Source organism: Bidens hawaiensis, unplaced genomic scaffold (assembly GCF_021521415.1).
Source record: "Bidens hawaiensis isolate Kalapana, Puna unplaced genomic scaffold, B.hawaiensis_p1.1 tig00003115_1, whole genome shotgun sequence".
Taxonomy (NCBI): Eukaryota; Viridiplantae; Streptophyta; class Magnoliopsida; order Asterales; family Asteraceae; genus Bidens; species Bidens hawaiensis.
Window position 1 is genome coordinate 2243046 of NW_027491167.1, and position 20845 is coordinate 2263890.

The 20845-nt window shown below is 36.0% G+C and overlaps 1 protein-coding gene across 1 annotated transcript; it reads left to right on the forward strand.

Moving 5' to 3' along the window:
- Positions 1–1068: 1068 nt before the first annotated feature.
- On the forward strand, positions 1069–18586 carry LOC143622331 (uncharacterized). The gene is made up of 27 exons (XM_077093519.1): positions 1069–1248; positions 2364–2810; positions 3302–3949; positions 4593–5126; positions 5388–5897; positions 6009–6767; positions 6962–7462; positions 7560–7748; positions 7963–8463; positions 8563–8754; positions 9282–9773; positions 9869–10507; positions 11020–11805; positions 12008–12490; positions 12600–13301; positions 13476–13700; positions 13805–14308; positions 14468–14593; positions 14672–14806; positions 14884–15363; positions 15506–15739; positions 15833–15958; positions 16035–16472; positions 16574–16681; positions 16765–17343; positions 17436–17600; positions 17734–18586. Exons 1-27 carry the CDS (start codon positions 1207–1209, stop codon positions 18364–18366), a joined length of 11178 nt encoding a protein of 3725 aa, XP_076949634.1. The 5' UTR covers positions 1069–1206; the 3' UTR covers positions 18367–18586.
- The last annotated feature ends 2259 nt before the right edge of the window (positions 18587–20845 follow it).

Below are 20845 nucleotides of genomic sequence, written 5' to 3' on the forward strand. Positions count from 1 at the left end.
ATGAAGGGCCGACCCTCATACTTGAGGCGGCGGTGTCACAGGATCTTTGGTTTTGGCATGCTTTTTTTGGTGTTGCTGGGTCAAATAACGACCTTAATGTTATCGATCAGTCACATTTGATCAACGACCTTATCGACGGGGTTGAACCACCTCAATCTTTTGTTGCAAATGGAGAACTCTTCAAGTACGGGTACTATCTGGTCGATGGTATTTACAACGAATGGGCTGTGTTAGTTCAAGCTTTTACAGATCCAATCGCCGACAAACGGAAGTATTTTACGAAGAAGCAAGAGTCTGCTAGAAAAGATATTGAAAGAGCTTTTGGAGCTATAAAAAAACAATATTATGTTCTGGCAAACCAGATACGTTATTGGACTCGGGAGAGGATAATGGACGTCGTCTACACGTGTCTTATCCTACACAACATGACGTTAGAAGACGAGGGCAAAGCTATATGCCAAAACTACCAAGGTGACATTCCGCCACAACCGTCCACAATCAGTGATCAACAAAAACTTCATAACATAGCAAATATCAAGAGCCGTGAGATACACGGGGAGCTTCGACATGAGTTGGTTGAACATTTGTGGGCGAGGCGACCAGATGATCTTGTATTAGATTAGTTTTATTATTAAATATTATTGTTTGTTTAATTTTTAGTATGTTTTTTTTATTATGAATTTTCAAAAAAATGTGTGTTTTTTTAAATAATTTCTTGTTTTTTTAATAATACGTTTTTTTAATACATTTATAAAAAAATAAAAAAATAAACCGCTCGCGCCCCCTCTCGCGCCCCTCCACACCAGGGCCAGGGGCGCGAGCACCACAACCAACACCCATCTTATCAAGTTTCTCTCTCTGCCACACGTCACAATATTATTGGCTGGAGCCCCCACTCGCGCCCCCTCTCGCGCCCCTCAGCCTAAAATCTGTTTATTAGCCTGGCTAACCATGTGATATGTCATTCACAACCATAGGATACCAGGCCTACACTGAAAATGTACTAAAAGCATGCCCAAGTGGCATTTTTGTCATCTTCCTACTTTACTAATATGTTCAATCAAGGGACCATAATGTGTAGATATATATTTCTATATATATAGTATGCAATTTTGAAAGTTGAAGACATCTCAAAGCATAGATCTTATTCAGTGATCATCTCACATATATTTACTGTTAGATATTACTTTTAACTGTGCATCAGCAATGGCAACTGAAGTTAATATTCAGGAATCTGCATGCTTAAAGGTTACTGATCATAATACCTTATATATATCTTACTTTCTTTTTGTTTTCTTTTAGTTATATCTATGGTTTAGCTTTTTATGCAGTATGATCAACTATGATCTGTGTATTTTTATTTACCTGATGTTTCTAGACTCTAGATCCTATATATATATGTATATATATAGTGAGCCTGCATAAGTATTATTCGGTTATTCAGTTTTATAGAAGGATCATAGATTCTTTTACCAAAGAAATCTAAAATTTCAGTTGGTTGTAACCTTTTTGATAGTAAGATAGGCCATATGTGTTATTCATGAATAAGATCACCATGTGCGTTATTCATAAATAAAATTTCAGTTAGTTTTAAGTATGGCTTGCAGTAAACATATCAGTCGGTGAACATAACCCTGCAATCTAGACAACTCTTTATGGTTTAAAACTCAGGGATCACAAGAAGCAGTTTAATCCGAAAAGATATTACCCTCGGGGGAGTGTTGGTGACCTGTCGGATCAACCCGGAACACCTTTTGCAAGTTTATTATAAAAGACTAGTGTATCAATATGATTAGGAAATTTTTTTTCCTTTATTAAAATAATTTTTTGAGTAAAAAGATTTACAAGCTTTATGCATTAAAAAAATACACTTCCATCACTTTAAAACATGTTTGACTTGTTACTGTTAAGTTAGTACTTTATTTTACTTGTTTGACCGTAAGAGTTAGAACCTAATCCAAGCGCGACCCATCCAAGGCCATCCACAAGAATCGTTAAGAATTCCCGGGCCAAGGGAGAGTAAAAATATGGGCCCCTAAATCTAACTTTGATTGTTAGTTGTCTTTAAAAATAAAGATTTAAAAAAAATACATGTATATATAATTAAAAAAAAAAAATTTATGGGCCTCCATGGAAGATCGGGCCTGGGACCGTTGCCCATCCCACCCCTCCCAAGGGCCGGCCCTGGATCCACCCGTAAGTAAATGGATCAAAATCATCACCTTGGACCAGGCTACAAACTCATCAACCACATGACATCAAGTTCCGAAAGTAAATAATTCAAAAATAATAATATTCTCGGCATAATTTATGTAACCTTTATAGTTTATTCTGAATTTCTGATGATGTAAATATTCCTGCAGAAAGGTGAAAGGGAAGAGAATACAAGTGAAATATTTGAAGAAAAAGTAACTGAGCTTCCTGTAAACCAAGTGAAGCAACTTGAAACTAGCAGCTACGTGGCGGAAATTGTAAATACACCACTAGTAACGGGTAAACCAATGGACGAGAGTGGAATTTTTTTCCAAGCACTCTCGGTTACCATGGTCATTGCTGATGAACACAGCAACGCACCAGAAAGTTGCAACGCTGCAAAACAAACAGAACCTGAAGACAAAGAAACTATAAAAACTGAAGAAAAGGCTAGTGAGAGTGTCACAGGCTCACAAGATGCTGCACTTGAGGATATAAAAGAAACAACAATAGAACATGCAACCATAGTGGCTGATGTTAAGGAGCAGGATCTGAATGCAACGACTAGAGAGTTTGTCAAGGATGAAACAGAGGGCAAATCAGTTGATGCACAAGAGGTAAATAATGTTTAACAGAAGTAAATTTTGATTTTTCCAAAAGAGTGAGCTGACTTTTTCAACAAAATAGAAAGTAAAAGTTTAATTTTCATAAATTTAAAAGTGAAAATGTGAAGAAAGGTAACCAAAGATATCCACCCATTTTGACCTATTACTCAACCCAACCAACCAACCAGTCCCTTTTGCAATCTCTATGAGTATGACAAATTAGTAAGTGAATATGAAACGACAGAATATGTAATAAAGATGGAAGGCGTTGCGTGTACCTATCTAAAATAATAGCATACATAACAAAATGACAACTGCTTAGAAAAAATCACATTGTGAAGAAGACACCAATATAACAAATGTTGCTAACAATTGGCTGAAAATTAATGAATCCATGCTGCTACAAAGATTATTATTACAAACTTTGACCCTAGTCATATAAGTTTTTAATACATTTTCTTTCATTCAACCCATAAACTGAAGATATTAATGATTTCATGTAGGTAACCGAGCAATGTGAAACTGGATCAAAGAACATAGAAGAACAAAAGTCAGACGAAAGTGTGGAGAAAATTGAGAAAGATGAAGAAACTAAAGAAATCAAGGCAGATGTAGAAACCGAGAAAGCGGAGAAAAATGGGTTGTTGCAAGCAATAACCACTAATGCTGCCATCTCAACACAAACAAAATCTCAAGTAGAGACTACAGAGCATGAAGAAGCAGATACTCAAAAGTCTGACAACCCCTTAATCAAGGAAGCAAGCGAAGAAAATGTGCATGAAGTTGTTAAATCTAAAGAAAGTATCGAGGAAGAAGCTGATGTGGACGTCTCAACACAACCAACACTTGTCAAAGAAAGTATCAAAATTGAAGAACCAGATGATGAAAAGGCTACCGAGAAGGACGTACGTGAAGAGAATAGCCCAGTGAAGGCTGAACTTGAAATTTCTGACAGCACGATAGAGAAAGAGCAAGGTGATATTGACGGTGTTACAAGCTCACTGGAACCACCCTGTGTGGATGCAGAAGAAACAACCACTGTTGAACATGTAACCACCACAACAGTCGATTTGAAAGAGCATGATCTGGATGAAAAGACCAAAGAGTTAATCAAAGAAGAAACCGAGGACAAATCACTCGATGCTACAGAGGTAACTAACGTCCAATCTAAGTAACTTTTATTTTTCTAGTCTGCCTGTGAGTGAAAGGAGTAAGTGCCTTCCACAAGTACTTATGTATCTCTGGTGAGTTAAGTGGGCCATATAAAAAAAACTCCCTTAAAATTAGACAAACGTGTTGAAGACATCAAAAGTCACTCAAAGTGTATTTTTAATGCATACAACTTTCGAAATTTGCTTTATGCAAATAAATAGATTAATATCATCACTATACAGTTTTTCAGCCATATTAAACATGATATATAGTTTCTAAAACTGTATAAGAAATGTGTTGGGTCACCATGCTTTGACTTGTTACCCAACTCATCCATTTTACCGCCACAGTTAGGCAAAATACATCTCAGAACATAATAAGTGCTTCTTTGAATAGAGATACAATTATATGCTTGTAGTATATATGGAAGGTGCTATACACCTATCTAAAATGATGCTACACGAGATTATAAAGCTTAGAGAAATGGTATTATGAATAGGTTACTGTTTCTGACAACTGTTGCTAACAATTGATGAAGTGAAGACGCCACAAACTTTTTATCACACTTAAGAGCCAATTCATATACACGTTATCTTTTCTTTTATCCAGTTTCATATACTGAAGATACATTTTTTCATACAGGCAAGTGAAGAGTGCGTAAAAGAAGAAACAGAGCAAAACCCCGAGGAAAGTGTCGAGAAAACTGAGAAAGAGACCACAGAACATGGAGTAAAGGAACAAGATTTCAATGTATTAGAAAAAGATCAGGATGAGGATGACATTACACACGCACAAGAGGTGACGTTTGAAAAAAGTTTACAAGAAGAGAGCCACCACAAAGAAGATAATGAGCCTGAAGTTGTTAAAGTTGAAGGAAGTATGGAGGAAGAAGCTGATGAGGGTGTCTCAACACAAACAACACTTGTCAAGGAAAGTTTCAAAAGCGTAGAACCGAATGATGAAAAGGCTATTGAGAAGGAATCACCAAGTCAGAAAGACCAAGGTGATAGTGGTGGTGTTACAAGCTTGCAGGAATCACCAAGTGTGGATGTAGAAGAAACAGCCACTGTTCAACATGTAACCACAGCGGTCGATTTCAAAGAGCAAGATCTGAATGAAAAGCCTACAGAGTTCATCAAGGAAGAAACCGAGCATAAATCACTTGATGCTCCAGAGGTAATTAATGTACAACCTAAGTAATTTCTAATTTTACTAGACAATCTTTCTGAGTCTTAAATAGTAAAGTGTAGTTTCCCTAATAGTTGGAAAATCTTGAATAACAGTATATTCCCTAAGTCATACTGGATCAAGATTTGATGAAATGAAGATGCCACAAAGATTTTTTTATCACATACTTTTGAGCCAATTCCATACAAAAGTTGTCATTTCGTTTATTTTATCTGGTCTTGTTTACTGAAGATATATTATTTCATACAGGTAAGCAAGGAGTGTGAAGAGAAAGCAAAAGAAGAAATGGACCAAAAGCCCGAGGAAAGTGTCAAGAAAATTGAGAAAGAAGAAACTGAAAAAATAAAGCCAGGTGTTGAAACAGAGGAAAAAGAGCAGCAAGATGAGTTACTGCCAGCAATCACCAAAGATGAGGTAAAGCAGTCAGCAATAGCAACTGCAACCAAAGATGAAAATGAACATGGAGAAAAGGAACAAGAGGTCAATGTGTTAGAAAAAGATGAAGGTGAGGATGATGTTACAAGTGCACGGGATGTGACGTTTGAAAAGGACTTGCAAGAAGAGAACGATCACAATAAAGATGATGCAACTGAAGTTGTCACAGCTGAAGAAAGTACAGAGAAAGATACTGAAGTTATCAAATCTAGTGAAGAAACGGAGCAAAAATTGCTGATAAATGCCATCCCCTCTGATGTTTGCATACCAACACAAACAGAACTAGAAGAAGAAGCAAAACACAAATCAGTTGATGTTCGAGAGGTAATTCATGTTCGTTATAGAAAGTTTCTTTTAACTATTGAATAAGTTTCACTAGTGCATCATGCTTTGTTTCTTTCATTTTTCTACATAATAAAATACTTTTTCATGTAGGAAATTGAGCAGTATGGTGATGGAATCAATGACGAAAAAGATCAAAAACTCGAGGAATGTGTCACTGAAACTGCTCACTCAACAAAAGAGCAAGAGGAACATACTGAAGAAATCAAGCCAAAGGTTGAAGCAATTGAAGAAAAGGATGTTGGTATCTCAACGCAAACCAAATCTCGACAAGAGGCTACAAAGAATGAAGAAAACGCTATCGAGAGTGATGATGTTCAAAAGCAAAAGTCAGATAACACTGTTATCAATGAAGTATGTGAACAGATTGATGTAAAGCAGACTGAATCCAAAGAAGAGACACAACTTTCTGACAGTTCTGATGTCAAAAGGAGAGAAATTGTAGATGAGGATACTGAAGAAACCAAATCTAGTGATGTCATCATCACTGATGTGTCCAGCTCAACACAAACAGAATATCTAGAAAAAGCTATAGAAAGCAAGGAAAACAATGATGAAACTGAAGAAGGGGTGAAACATTCTGAACGTTCCAATACAACACTGAATGTCGATGAAACGCTGAGCAAAGAAGAGGAATTGGAAAAGGAAGAAAATATCAAAACATCAGAAGACCAAGTTGGTGAGGATGATGTTACAAGCTCACAACCTGCATCCAAAGAAGACATAAAAGAAGCAACAATTGGTCAACATGATACTACTGTGGCATATGTTGAGGAGGGACAGGGTGTGAGTGCAATGCCTAAAGAGATCCTCACACAAGAAGCCGAGGACAAATCAATTGATGCTAAAGAGGTAATTCATGTTAATTTTTCTAAGTAATCTCTTAACTATCCTAAAAGGTTTCACTTGTACATCATTTCAACTAAAACTTGAAATGCCTTAATCATAACTCATAAGTGATGGAGATAAAAGTTGGTGTGTGCAATATACACACCCACACATATATAATTATACTTAATATGCATGCTAACTAGATATCATTGCAGCTTGGGCAATTTAATGAACAAAAGGTTGAGGAGATTCATTCATCTCTGAGTGAAACCACAAGTCAAAATCCAGAAGATGGGATAAAGAAAGAGGATGAAGATTTATCTCATGTAAATGTGGAGGGTACAAATGATGATACCACCAAAGAAGAAAAAATCACATTAGAACAAGAACCCGTTGAAGAGCATAGCGTTCAAGATGAAGTATCAAAAGAAAACGTCACCGAATTAAATAAAAAAACAGAAGTAGAGGCTCAAGAAGACATCACACCCTCTTCATTTGAAAGTTCAACAAAAGACGCCTCAAATTCAGAGAAGGAAAAGGCAGAAAGTGAAAGTTTACCGGTTAAAGATCTTGAAACTGTCTCTGAAGTACAAATTCCTGAAGTGGTGCCCAAATCAGAAGATTTAGTGCTGAAAGAAGAGTGCTTTATTTCAGAAACAGAAACACACTTAGATGAAGAAAAAGAAACTGTAGCGAAAGAAACTACAAGTGATGAGGTGAAAAATAAATACAATGTCTTTACCCTCCATAATATAATATCATTGCAATTATACTGAGTTGTGTTTAATATACTTTGACACTAACTGAATGCAGAAAACAAAGGTCCAAGGTGGCAGTGATGATGTTACAAGCTCACAAAATGCACCAAATGAAGACATACAAGAAACGACTGGTCAGCATGATACCACCGTGACATATGTTGTCGAGGGGCAGGGCGTGAGTGCAACGGCTAAAGAGATCCTCAAAGAAGAACCAGAGGACAAATCGATTGATGTTGAAGAGGTAATTCGTGTTAATTTCAAGTAATCTCTTAACTATTTTAAAGGTTTCACTAGTAAATCATTTAAACTAAAACTTGCAATGCATTAATCATAAGAGATGCAAAAAAGTTTAATGCTTAAATATATTACCATATTATGAACCTCATACACTGTTGTATTTATTGATTCTTATAATAAATATACATCTAATTATACCTAATAAACATATTAACTAGAAGTCATTGGAGCTTGGAGAACCTAATGAACAAAATGTTGAGGAGGGTAAAACCACAACTGAAATTCCAGAAGATGAAGTCAAGAAAGAGGAAAAAGATTTGTCTCATGAAAGTGTAGAGAATATAAATGATAACACTACCAAAGAAGAAGAAGGCGCAATAGAGCATGAACCCGTTGAAGAGCAAAGTGATCAAGATGAAGTATCAAAAGAAAACATCACTGATTCAAATGAAACAACAGAAGTAGAGCATCAAGAAGATATCACACCCACCGCTTCGTTTGAAACTTCAACAGAAGACGCTTCAAATGCAGAGAAGGAAAGGGCAGAAAGTGAAAATTTTCCAATAGACGAACCTGAAACTGTCTCTGAAGTACAAGTCCCTGAACTTGTTCCCAGATCAGAAGAATCGTTGCTGAAAGAAGAGTGCGTTATTTCAGAAACAAAAACACACTTAGATGAAGAAAAAGGAGCTATAACAAAAGAAATTTCAAGCGATGAGGTTAGAAACAAAAATACAAAGTCCTTACTGTTCATAATATCATTTTCTAGCATTTAATTTTAGCTTTGTTTAACATATTTTGACACTAACTGGATGCAGAAAACAGAAGTCCAAGGTGGTGGGGATGATGTTACAAGTTCACAGAATGCATCCAACGAGGACACACAAGAAACAACGATTGTTCAACATGATACTCCTGTGGCATATGTCGAGGAGGAGCAGTGTGTGAGTGCAACGCCTAATGAGATCCTCAAAGAAGAAACAGATGGCAAACCAATTGATGTTGAAGAGGTAAGTCATGTTAACTTTAAGTAATCTCGAACTATTCTAAAGGTTTTACTTGTACATCAATACATCATTTAAACTGCTACTTGCAATGACTTAACCATAGCAGATGCAAAAAGGTTAGTGCCAGAAATATAATCTCTCATCTTAGGTGTATGAGAAACTAAAAAGTGTGTACGTTGTTAGGAGTCGGGAAATCTCAAACAATCATGTAAAGCACGCTCTTACATGCTTTAAACAAGATAGAATACACTATCTATACGTAGGACTCAATACGAGTACCTTTAAATAAACAAAACTTTCTTCAACATTTAATTGAGAAGGAAGACACTTTAATTTTTCAATCAACACCAGGGAAGAAGATCAAACTGTAATATGTCATTTAAGGTAGAATAAGGCCCGATCATAAGCTTCAATTTGATGTTGTAAGCAAAGAAATATGTTGTTGATTTTTATTTAGTCAGTTCAATGCTTAAACTATGATACCGTATTACAAGCCTCATAACTCATACGCTGTTTTATTTGTTAACTAGACGTCATTGAAGCTTGAACAACCTAATGAACACAATGTTGAGGAGACCATAATTCAAAATCCAGAAGACGAGATCAAGAAAGGGGACAGAGATTTATCTCATGAAAGTGTGGAGGATACAAAAGATGATGCAGTTAAAGAAGAAAAATCTGCAGTGGAGCATGAACCCGTTGAAGAGTATAGTGGTCTAGATGAAGTCTCAAAAGAAAACGTTAATGAATTGAACAAGACAACAGAAGTAGAGCCTCAAGATATCACACCCTCCAATTCATTAGAAACATCAACAGACGACACTACAAATTCAGAGAAGGAAAAGGCAGAAACGAAAAATTTGCCAATAGAAGATCTTGAAACTGTCTCGGAAGTACAAATCCCTAAATTGGTGCCCAAATCAGAAGAGTCAGTGTTGAAAGAAGAGCACCGTGTTTCAGAAACCAAAACACACCTCGATGAAGAAAAAGAAATTGTAACGAAAGAAATTTTAAGTGACGTGGTGAGAAAGAAATACAATATCCTTATCGTTCATATACTTTTCATGCATTTATTCTGAGTTTTAGTTAACACAATTGTGACACTATTTGGATGCAGACATCAGAAGAGACAACAGAAATCAAGCAAGAGACTGTCAAAGAGGTATGCGAAGAGACTAGCTCAAAAAAGGTTGAATTCGAAGAGGGACTAAAACTTTCTGATAGTTCCAATATAAAGATAAACGAGAAAGAAATAACTTTTAAAAACGATGAACAAAAGGATCAAGAGGTTAACATGTCAACCGAAAGCCAAGGTGAAGACAACATCACAAGCTCACAAACTGAAGTAGCTGAAGAAAAAGAAGACTTGCAAGAAAAGTATAGCCACAATGAAGGTAATGAAGGCGACTTCTTTAAAAGTGAAGAACGTGATTCTGAAGAAATTAAACGTAGTGTTGAAACACAAGAAAATACAGAGCATGTCATTACAACCAGCAGCTCAACACAAATAGAACCCAATGCAGATTGTGTAGAAAATGAATATAAGAAGGATGAAAAGGCTAAAGATGATGAAGAGAATGAAACAGTCAGCAGAGATGCAAACCTCGAAAAGAAACAAGAGGATATTAAAGAAACGGATATAGGTGAACATGCTACCACAGTGGCTTCTTCCGAAGAGGGGCAGAGTCTGGGCACAACAACAAAAGAGGTCCTTGGTGAAGCGGAAGAAGGGAATATATATGCTATTGCTCAAGAGGTAATTCATCTTCATCCTAAGTAAACTCAAACTATTCAGTATGTTTTCCTTGTTCATCATTCCAACAACCATATGCAATCTACCCTTTAAAGGCCTAAAACATCTTGATATATCTTTAACTTGGAGTGGTTTTATGGTGGTTATGGGGTGCGATTTGTTGGGGTCCAAACTCTGTTGTAGGCAAACTATTTCATTGTGACTTTTTAATGCTGGTTTAGACAAGCTACTTCTAAGTTTAATTTATAAGAGTGAAAGACAAGTTTCCTTAGCCGAGAAAGAAAACCAAAGCACATTTCATGTGTATCTGTAATAATGGTTCATAAAATGATAAATGCAGTAACAAAACCATGATGTAAAGTAAGCCACGACAATAGATAGTCGTAAATTAAAAAAAAAAAAGAGAAATAAGTTGCCACAAAGGCTATTTTCACAAACTTTGAGCCTGTAAATAAAGCTCGTCATGTTCGTTTTCTCCAATCTTCCTATATAATTAAACTACATTTTTCATATAGGAAACTGAGCAGCATGATGATGGAGAAACCGGTGAAGGAGAACAAAAACCTGAGGAACATACCGAGGAAATCAAACCAAGTGTTGAGACACACGAAGAAAAGGATGCGTGTATCTCAACACATAATGAATCTCAAGAAGAGCCTACAAAGAATGAAGAAAGTGTTATTAAACATGATGATCAAAAGGAAAATTCGGATAATCTCTTTGTCAAGGAAGTGTGTGAAGAGAGTGACATAACAAAGACTGAATCTGAAGAGAGACAAGTTTATGATAGTTCTAATGTCAAAACTAGAGAGATTGTAGATGAGGATACTGAAGAAATCAAATTGACCGATGTTAGCAGCTCGACAGAGACAGAACATAAAGAAAAATCTGCAGCAATTGACGAAAACAATGATGAAGAAACCATAGTGCATTATGAAGTTCAAACAGAGAAGCCTCAAAGCCCTTTGGTTGAGGTAGCATGTGATGCAACAAGCTCAAAAATTGCTGAATCTGAAGAAGAGGTGAAACATTCTGAGAGTTCTAGTACGACTCTGAGTGAGAATGAAACACTGAGAAAAGAAGAAATACTGGAAAAAGAAGATGATATTAAAACATCAGAAGTCAAAGATGGTGGGGCTGGGGTTACAAGCTCACAAGACACATCCAATGAGGACATAAAAGAAACTACAATTGGTCAATACGATACCACTGTGGCACATGCGGAGGAGCAGTGTGTGAGTGAAACGCCTAAAGAGATTGCCATAGAAGAAGCAGAGGACAAATTAATTGAAGCTAAAGAGGTAATTTCAAATAAAACTTGCAGTATGATAATCTCTCATCTCAAGGGTGAGCAAAGTATATATGTTGCTTTTTATTTGCTTATCCTCACTATTCCAATGCTTAAACTATAATACTGAATTATGAACCTCAAATATATGCTTTACTTGTTGATTCTTATAGTAAATATATCTAATTATACTTTAATAAACACATGTTATTTAGATACCGTTGGAGCTTGGACAACCTGATGAACAAACTGTTGAGGCCCACCCATATATAAGTGAAACCATAAGTGAAAATCTAGAAGATGAGATCAAGAAAGACTTATCTCATGAAAGTCTAGAGGATACAAATGATAGTACTACTAAAGAAGAAAAAGGCGCATTAGAGCATGAACCGGTTGAAGAGCATAGTGGTCTAGATGAAGTACCAAAAGAAAACGTTGCCGATTCACATGAAAGAACAGAAGTAAAGTTTCAAGAAGATATCACACCTTCCATTCCATTAGAAGCTTCAACAGAAGACACTTCAAATTCAGAGAAGGAAAAGGCGGAAATTGAAAGTTTGCCAGCAAAAGATCTTGAAATTGTCTCTGAACCCAATACAGAAGAGTCAGTGCTAAAAGCAGAGTGCTCTATTTCAAAAACGGAAACATACGTAGATGAAGTAAAAGAAGCTGTAACGGAAAAAATTTCAAGTGATGAGGTTAGCAAAAATAAAATTAAATAAAAAAATACATTGTTCTTACTGTTAATATTTTTAACTTGCGTTTCTTTTAAGGTTACGTAACATACTTTAACATAATTGAATGCAGAAAACAGAGCAGACTTCAGAAATCAAGCAAGAGACTGTCAGGGAGGTGTGCGAAGAGACTAGCTTAGAAAAGGCTGAATTTGAAGGTGTAAAACTTTCTGATACTTCCAATGTGGAGATAAATGAGAAAGAGATAACGACTTTCAAAGATGACGATCAAGAGGTCAACATATCAGCAAAAAGCGAAGGTAATGACAACATTACAAGCTCACAAAATGAAGAATCTGAAGAAAAAGAAGGCTTGCAAGAAAAGAATGACCCCAATGAAGGTAATGAAGACAAATTCATTAAAAGTGGAGCAGGTGTACATGAAGAAACCAAATCTAGTGCTGAAACAATAGAAGATACAGAGCATGCCATTGCCACCACCAGCTCAATACAAATAGAGCCCACTGAAGAAACTACAGAAAATAATGGCGAAAAGGCGATAGAGAATGACAAGAATGAAATAGTGAGCAGAGAAATAGACCTTGAAGAGAAACTAGAGGATGTTTGCAGGTTAGCACAAACAGAACCTAAAGAAGAAAATATAGAAAATAAAGAAACGAATGAAGAGGCTACACGCAATGACAAGGAACAAGAATCAGTAGTAGCTGAACTCCAAGGTGGTGGGAATGATGTAAGATCGCGGGAAGCATACAATGATGACACGAAAGAAACATCAATTGTTCAAGATGCCACTACACCAGTTCATGCTGAAGAGGTAACTTATGTTCATCCCAATTTCCTTCTAATTATCCCAAAAGTTTTTACGCATACATCATTCCAACAATAACTTGCAACGCATTAATCTTAAGCCTCTATATGTACGCTATCATGTTTCGTTTCTTTCATTATTTTTATATACTAAACAAGTAAACATACATACTTCATATAGGCAAGTGAGCAGAGTGAGAATGAAACAAAAGACAAAATAGAACAGCATGAGGAAAGTGTCAACAAACATGTATACTCTTCTTCAGAAACCGTTGAAGAAAGTATTAAAGAAGAAGAAGCAGATGCAGGGAACAAGGAAATAGAATCCAAACTAGAAGCAGAAAACCAAGCTGACAGTATAGAACATAGAACTGAGATCAAAGATGAGGCCGTCTTGACTGAAAAGGTATGTAGGAAACAAAGCCCAACTTAAGTGCACTTCCCTTCCCTTTTTATTTTATGATAAAGATAAATTAAAATATTACCACACTAAACAAACATGTTAACCAGGTGTCAAAGGAGCTTGAACAATCTAAGGAACAAAATGTTGATGAAATCAAGACATGTCTAACAGAAACCATAAGTGAAAATACAGAAGACAGAAACACAAAGGATGAAGATTTATCTAATGACAGTGTAGAGAAGATAAACGAAAATATTACTAAAGAAGAAAAGTGCTTTTCAGATGGAATTACAAAAGGTAATGAAGAACAAAATGACAGTCAAGATGAAGTATCAAAGGAAACAATTAGTGACTTAAATGAAACAACAGTAGTGGAACATCGAGAAGATGTAACGCCCTCCGGTTCACTAGAAACTTCAACTGAAGATACAACCTTTTCAGATAAGGCCGAAGCAGTAAATGAACATTTACCAATAGAAGATCTTGAATCTGTCACTGAAGAGCATATTCCTGAAGTGATGCCCAAATTAGAAGATTCAAAGACAAAAGAAGAGTCCCCTGTTTCAGCAACAGATATCGGGACCGTAACAAAAGAGATTTCAAGTTATGAGGTCAGACAGAAAACCAAACGTCCTTGCAGATGTTTTTTTTTATTTCTTGTGTGTTTTAGATAAAGCATATCTTCCAAACATATATGTTTTCCCCTACCTACGTATTAGCTTAACTGTTTATCCTTTGGCTCACTACTTTCGTTTCTTTGTGCAAAACAGACTCTTGAAACACATGAAACAACACCGCAACCAGAGAACTCATACATCACCCCTGAAGAAAATGTTACCCAATCAGAAATAGAAGGCTGCGGTGAGACGGTAAAAGATGTCATCTTGACTGAAGAGGTGAGTAGTAGACAATATCACTCAACTTTTTTATATATCATGTTATCCAAGATGCCTGCTTACATGAAAGTTATATAGATTGAACAGGTGCCTTTGGAGATAGAAAAAGAAAAGGAAATAAATGACTTCAAAGAAAAGATTGTTGAGGAAGATAGTTATTCTCCAGAACTTGAGAACAAATCAGCCGAACATCAGAAGGAACTCGTACATGAGGCAAGTTTAGATTAACAAAAAAATTGAATTATATTCTCTTCATGTCTATAGATATTAACATGAAAATTTTATAGCAGATATCAAACTCGGATTCAGTACCTGCTGAAAACCCTGAGGTGAGTGTAGATGGCCACATAGGACAAGAAGATTTACAGGGTAAAGAAGATATCAGTTGTGTGTCAAAAGTTACAACTGATGTTGATCAAGAACCAAAGGAAGAAAGGATTTCATCTCTAGAAGATGATGCGACAGTAGAATCTGAAGTTGACTTGTCAAACAGAGAATCTACTGCCTATCCTTTAGAAGATGAGAAGTTAGCCACACAGGCTCTTGAATCTGATTGTGATGTAAAGGTCCCTCAAGTGAAGGAAGAGTATGTTGTCTTGACGACAGCTGAGTATACAGATGAAAACAATGTGAAAGAACAGGACACCAAAACTAATGAAATTTCAAGTGCACCAGATAATGAACAGGAAACTGTCACGGAAGCACCCACTAAGAGTGACGAAGCAAAGAGCAGTGACTTAATCGTAGAAGAAAAGGCTTTAACCAAAGAGGTCAGAAAACAATTTACTCCCCCTTCTTCAAAATTTAGAATATTTTTTTTTTCTTGTAAGGATGCTCACTCTAGCTATCAACAAGATTATTGTTTCTAATTAGCACCGTCTCATTTCTCTATTTTTTTTTTGGCAAAAATAGAATCTTGAAATACATGGAGAACTTGAACCCGAATCTGAACCGGTGATAGAAGAACAAGTTATTATTGAAACAAAGCCCCAACCAGAACAATCAGAAATCACATGTGAAAACATAACACATGACGAGAATTCAGAATCCAAATTGGAAGAGGAAGTTACACTTGCACCTGAAAATGAGATTAAAAGCATAGATAGTCAAAATGAGACAACGAAGAATATCATCTTGTCGGACGAGGTAAATAAAAAATCGCACTAGGTGATAAGATTTTCTTGTTCACTAGTTAATAGAAAGGTTTGCTTACATACCAATGCTATATGGATCAAGCAGGTTGTTGTGGAGACAGAAAAAGAAAAGAAAGTACATGAAATTGAAAGACAGGTTTCAGAGAAAGATAACTGTCCTACAGAACTCGATAATACATCAACACTAGATCAAAAGGAGTTGGCAAATGAGGTCAGTAAGAAGAAAACTATAACTTAAATTCTCTTCATATATTGATATACTAATGTTGAAATGACAATTAATTTAGCAGATAGAATACGCAAATCCAATTGCAGATGCAAACACAGAAGTCGCAGAAGTGAAAGCAGAAATCCAAACAGAAGTAGAGGATATAAAGGCTGCAGAAGACCTCAGTTGTTTGTCAAAAGCGTCTTCCGTCATAGAAACATCAGAAGTGGAAATGCGTGAGGATACTGAGCAGACTACCACAATCAAAGAAGAAGTAAAAGCTGACATCATAGATGAAGCATCAAAAGACACCATAGTTACAGTTCTAGAAGATTCCAAGTCTTCAGAACTTCAGTCTATAGACAGAGAACTGGTATCCGAATTGCAAACCTTTGCAGAAGACCAGAAAAAAATCAATGAAAGATGTATCGAAAATGAGGATCAAGGTAACTTTGGTGTGGAAGTTAAAGATGTAAAAAGTGAAAAAGCGGCAGTGGAAGATGTTATCATAAATGAGGTCAGCAACACATAAATCATTAGTACAAGTGACTTTTTTTCCTGTATTGATTAGACAATTCTGGTCCTAGATTGGCACATTAATCAACTCCTTATTTACAGGTTATTGTGGAAGATGAAAAGGCCAAGGGAAGTAAAAGCATAGATGATACCATCAACGAGGAAGCTAAACTTAATCAATTGACAACAGAGACAGATGAAGTTTGTCAGGTCTGGTCTAATGTTAAAAGATTATATTTTGTAATAAGGTTGCTTTTTCCAATAACTTGCTCACAAAAGTTCTCATCAAATAGATTGAGAAGTCCAGTTCAAGGACCTATGAGCTTCAAGAGACAAAAGATTCGGTTGAAGATACAGAAGAACCGGAATTTGTTGCTGACAGCCTCAATGTGAAAGATGAAACACTCACTGTCATTAAAGGACCGAATGAAGAAAGTGAAACTGTTGCTTCTGCATCCAAATTGGAGGATATAGCGACAGACAAGGAGAAAGATAAACTAGACGAGCCACAGGCAGATGACTCCGCAAAAGCCACTTACGATTCAATACCGAGTTCTAGAAAGCCCACTGAAGATTCTGAAATAGCAACTGAAATAGTCCCAGAGTGTAGAGAAGTTTCTGCAATTTTGACAGACAATCTTCCAGAAGCTTCCCCTGAAATTCTTTTAGCGAAACATGAAGACAAGATTACTGAAGATCCAAAAGTTCTACCATCACTAGAGAAAGATGGGATAGATCTTCAAAAGCATGAGAAGGATCTTGATTATGAAAGTGAAGTTAGAATTGCTGATGTAGTAAGCAATGTAGAAAACCAAAAAGAGCAGAAAAAAGAAACAGATGAAAGCATAGAGGCTGTGATTCCAGTTGAAGATGTATGCGCTTTTCTTCCACGTCATACTGCATGTTCAGTTCCATTTTATGTTTAATCTATTATGGATTCATATTTGATATTCTCTTCAAACAGGTGAAAACTTCAACAAGGGAACTAGACGTTGGAAGCGTGGACCTTGAGGCTCCATCTGTCATAGATGCAACAGCTGATAAAGCAAATATTAAGACAGCTGAAGTCCCGCTCGAGTCAACATGTGGCCAAAGCAAACCGATAGAAGAGATTTCTGGAGTGAAGCAGGTAACATCATCCATCATCAACTGAATAACGCATCACGAAAACAAAAGAAAGCGATGCAGGCAAAAAATACATTATTACAACAAAGTTAGGCAAATGATTATTCCCACAACTAATACGATACAATCTGTTGCAGGTACCACTGGAATTTGATGCACCAAAGGCTCTTGGTACTGCAGCTGCAGAGGACTTGAAGATTTCTCCAAAATATGTCCCGGATGACCTTATAAAAGTAAGTCAAACTCATCCAGAAATTCAAAAACATGAAGTTCCAAAGGAGAGCACCGGGAGCAAAATATTAACTGAGAAAACTGATTCATCAAACAAGCAAGAGGAGTCGGTTGCAAAGTCACTGATTCCTGAAGCAGCAATTTTGAAACCAGATACGGCTCCAGTTTCAATAGATCGAAAAGAGAAGTCTGAGTCGGCAGAGCCAGCTAAGATTATATTGCAAGAACCAGCAAAAGAAAAGTCAGAAGTGGCAAAAGATCAGCAAGTAGAGAGAGAAGAAACTGGATTTAAAACAGATGAAGAATATGAAGAAGCGGAGGATAATGAAGATGATGAAAAAACGGGCTCATACTCTGATGCACCTGTTATGGTAGAAGCATCAAAGGACATAGAAGTCAAGGCTCATAGGAAATCTCATAATATATTATCTGGTGTTGGTTCAAAGGTCAAGCATTCAATCGCCAAGGTGAAGAAAGCTATAACTGGCAAGTCTTCGCCAACAAAATCACCAAAAGCAAAAGATCACGTAATCGGTTAGCAAGATAGACCATGGTGTAATTAAGAGGAAATGTGAGCAAAAGTTCGACGCGATATTATTTTGCATATATGTATTGTGTGCTTGAGTGAAATGTATGAAACATCTAGTATTAAGTATTATTTTAAATAAGTGAAATGTACACAAAATTACAACTATAAAATGAAAGTATTTGATCTAATTTCTGAACACAAAATTTCAACAGAAAATACATACTCGTTCTTGACTTTCTGCATTATCCGATAAGATTTTGAATGATTACACGATTTGGAAAGACTACCGAGGAGCATTCCAAACTATAAAACTTAAAACAGTCTTCATTTTCGTCTAGTTGTCACCTGACGTGCATTGAGAAAGAAAGCAAGCATGAGCTTTATGCTTAGTGGACATACAGAGGTAATAGAATGAAATGTTTTAAAATCCGAACATATGTTCATATCACATTATGAAATCATAATGTGTCATTAAAATGTACCTTAAGTCCAGATGTTCAAAGGTTAATGCATGATAGCTAACGAGGCGTGGGCAAAGCACGCACACCGACCGTTCACCACACTTTATTCACATTTTGCTATCATACGCGTCCATGTAATATAATGCTGAGAATTGCGAGAAGCACGTAATACACATATTCATGGCTAAAAAATGAACGCTGATGAGTAAATGTTATACAGAAGTAATTTAGTAAAACTAGATTTACAACACAAAACACATATTTGATATACTGATTAGTGATTATTATTGATTAATATGTAAATGAATTAACCAAATATAAGTGAACCATGTTAAATGGCATAACTGACGGGACGTTACCAAAACAAACTGAAAGCGTCGGTTTCATTGATGTGGGCCATGTCAACATTCCCTGTTTTAGTTTTAAATATAATTTTCACTTAATTTCCTTCTAAAATATAACACATTCTCAACTTACGCCTTCTCGTATTATTGACTCATTTTAAACCCTCAAGTTTGGGATCATAATAAGGATTTATTAGTTTATTATACGTATTAACCCTCAAGTTTTGGTAGCCTCTTAATGATTCTATTAAGAGACATTTGAATCAGTTATCATTAAGTGTATTTGGTTCACTATAATAATATCTGTTAAAGTCGTGTAGGTTTGTATCGTGTATTGTGTATAAATTGTCAGCCCTATTGCCAACATATAATGCCTTGGAAAAGAGGAATATCCCGGTGGTCTCGAACCTATGTCCGTTTTGTGGTCAATTGGAGGAATCGGTTGAACATATATTCATCTCGTGTGTCTTGGAATAAACCTTATGGAGTGTACTATCTCTTTGGTGTAAGGTACCCGTTTTCTTGTTTATTTTTCGAGATTTATTGAATGCCCACAACTAATCGAGGTTGTCTAAGGAGAACACCAGGGTATTACATGTTATTTGCTTAATAACGACTTTGTGTTTGTGGAAAAAAAAGGAGTGATGTTGTGCTTAGAGGAATGGCAATTTAAGTCCTGGGGCTAGCGGAGGAAACAAAGTGTGACATTTGTCATTTTCGATTTAACTTGTATTTGTTTTTGTATCGGAAACCTGACCCGTTTTAGGTCTTCGGATCCGTCGTTATAAATAAAATGTTGGGTTTTATGTTCGTTTATGTTACACAAATGTCGGATCAAGAAAACATCATTTTCGGTACGTTAAAACACCTCTTTATGGCTAAAAACGATTTAAAACAAATTTAAAGGACTAATTGTGTCAAACACCTCTTGTTGTTTTGTGCATTGTTTGACCATTTTTAACCAATGAAATGCATGTATACCCCTTATGAGTAAACTATACTTTTTCCACTACAAAAACAAGTCCCATGCACCCATTTTGGTTTGCTCTTTCTTCTCCAAACTCTCTCAATCTAAGATCCAAGTATCCATTCTTCAAGTTCTTGATAGTTTGACTCTTCAAGGTCAAACTAATACTAATCTTTATTACTAACTAATTCTTGTTAATTAAAGTTTGTTACTATAACTCGTTTAAAATATACTCCCCTTGTTTCCTTGGCTTTCCCTTCTCTGGCCATGTCGGTTTAGGTGTATTGCTAGGCAATGTTTCATGGAGGACTTTTGTCCTTGTTAAACACTTTAATTTATGCTTTAATTTATGCAAGCTTACTAATGTTGTTTAGTTTCTAATTACTTTAGTTTCCAAATCATTTTAATGAGTTCTATGGTATTGGGTATGTGGCCACCATTCTCGGTTTCATCCCGAGTCAAGAGCCGAACCAAAACCAAACTTTTGTTTAAATACTTTATTGTTAACATATTGTATGCAAGACTTGAGTATTATCATTTCTAAGTTTGTTCTAATGAGTTCTATCGTATTGGGTATGTGGTAACCATCCTCAGTCTTTTTCCGATTCAATGACCGAACCAAGACCGAACTCTCGTTTAGATGCTTTATATTTAAAATGATTTAATAATATGTTACATGTAAGATTTGTATATTATAAATTCTAAGTTCGTTTTAGT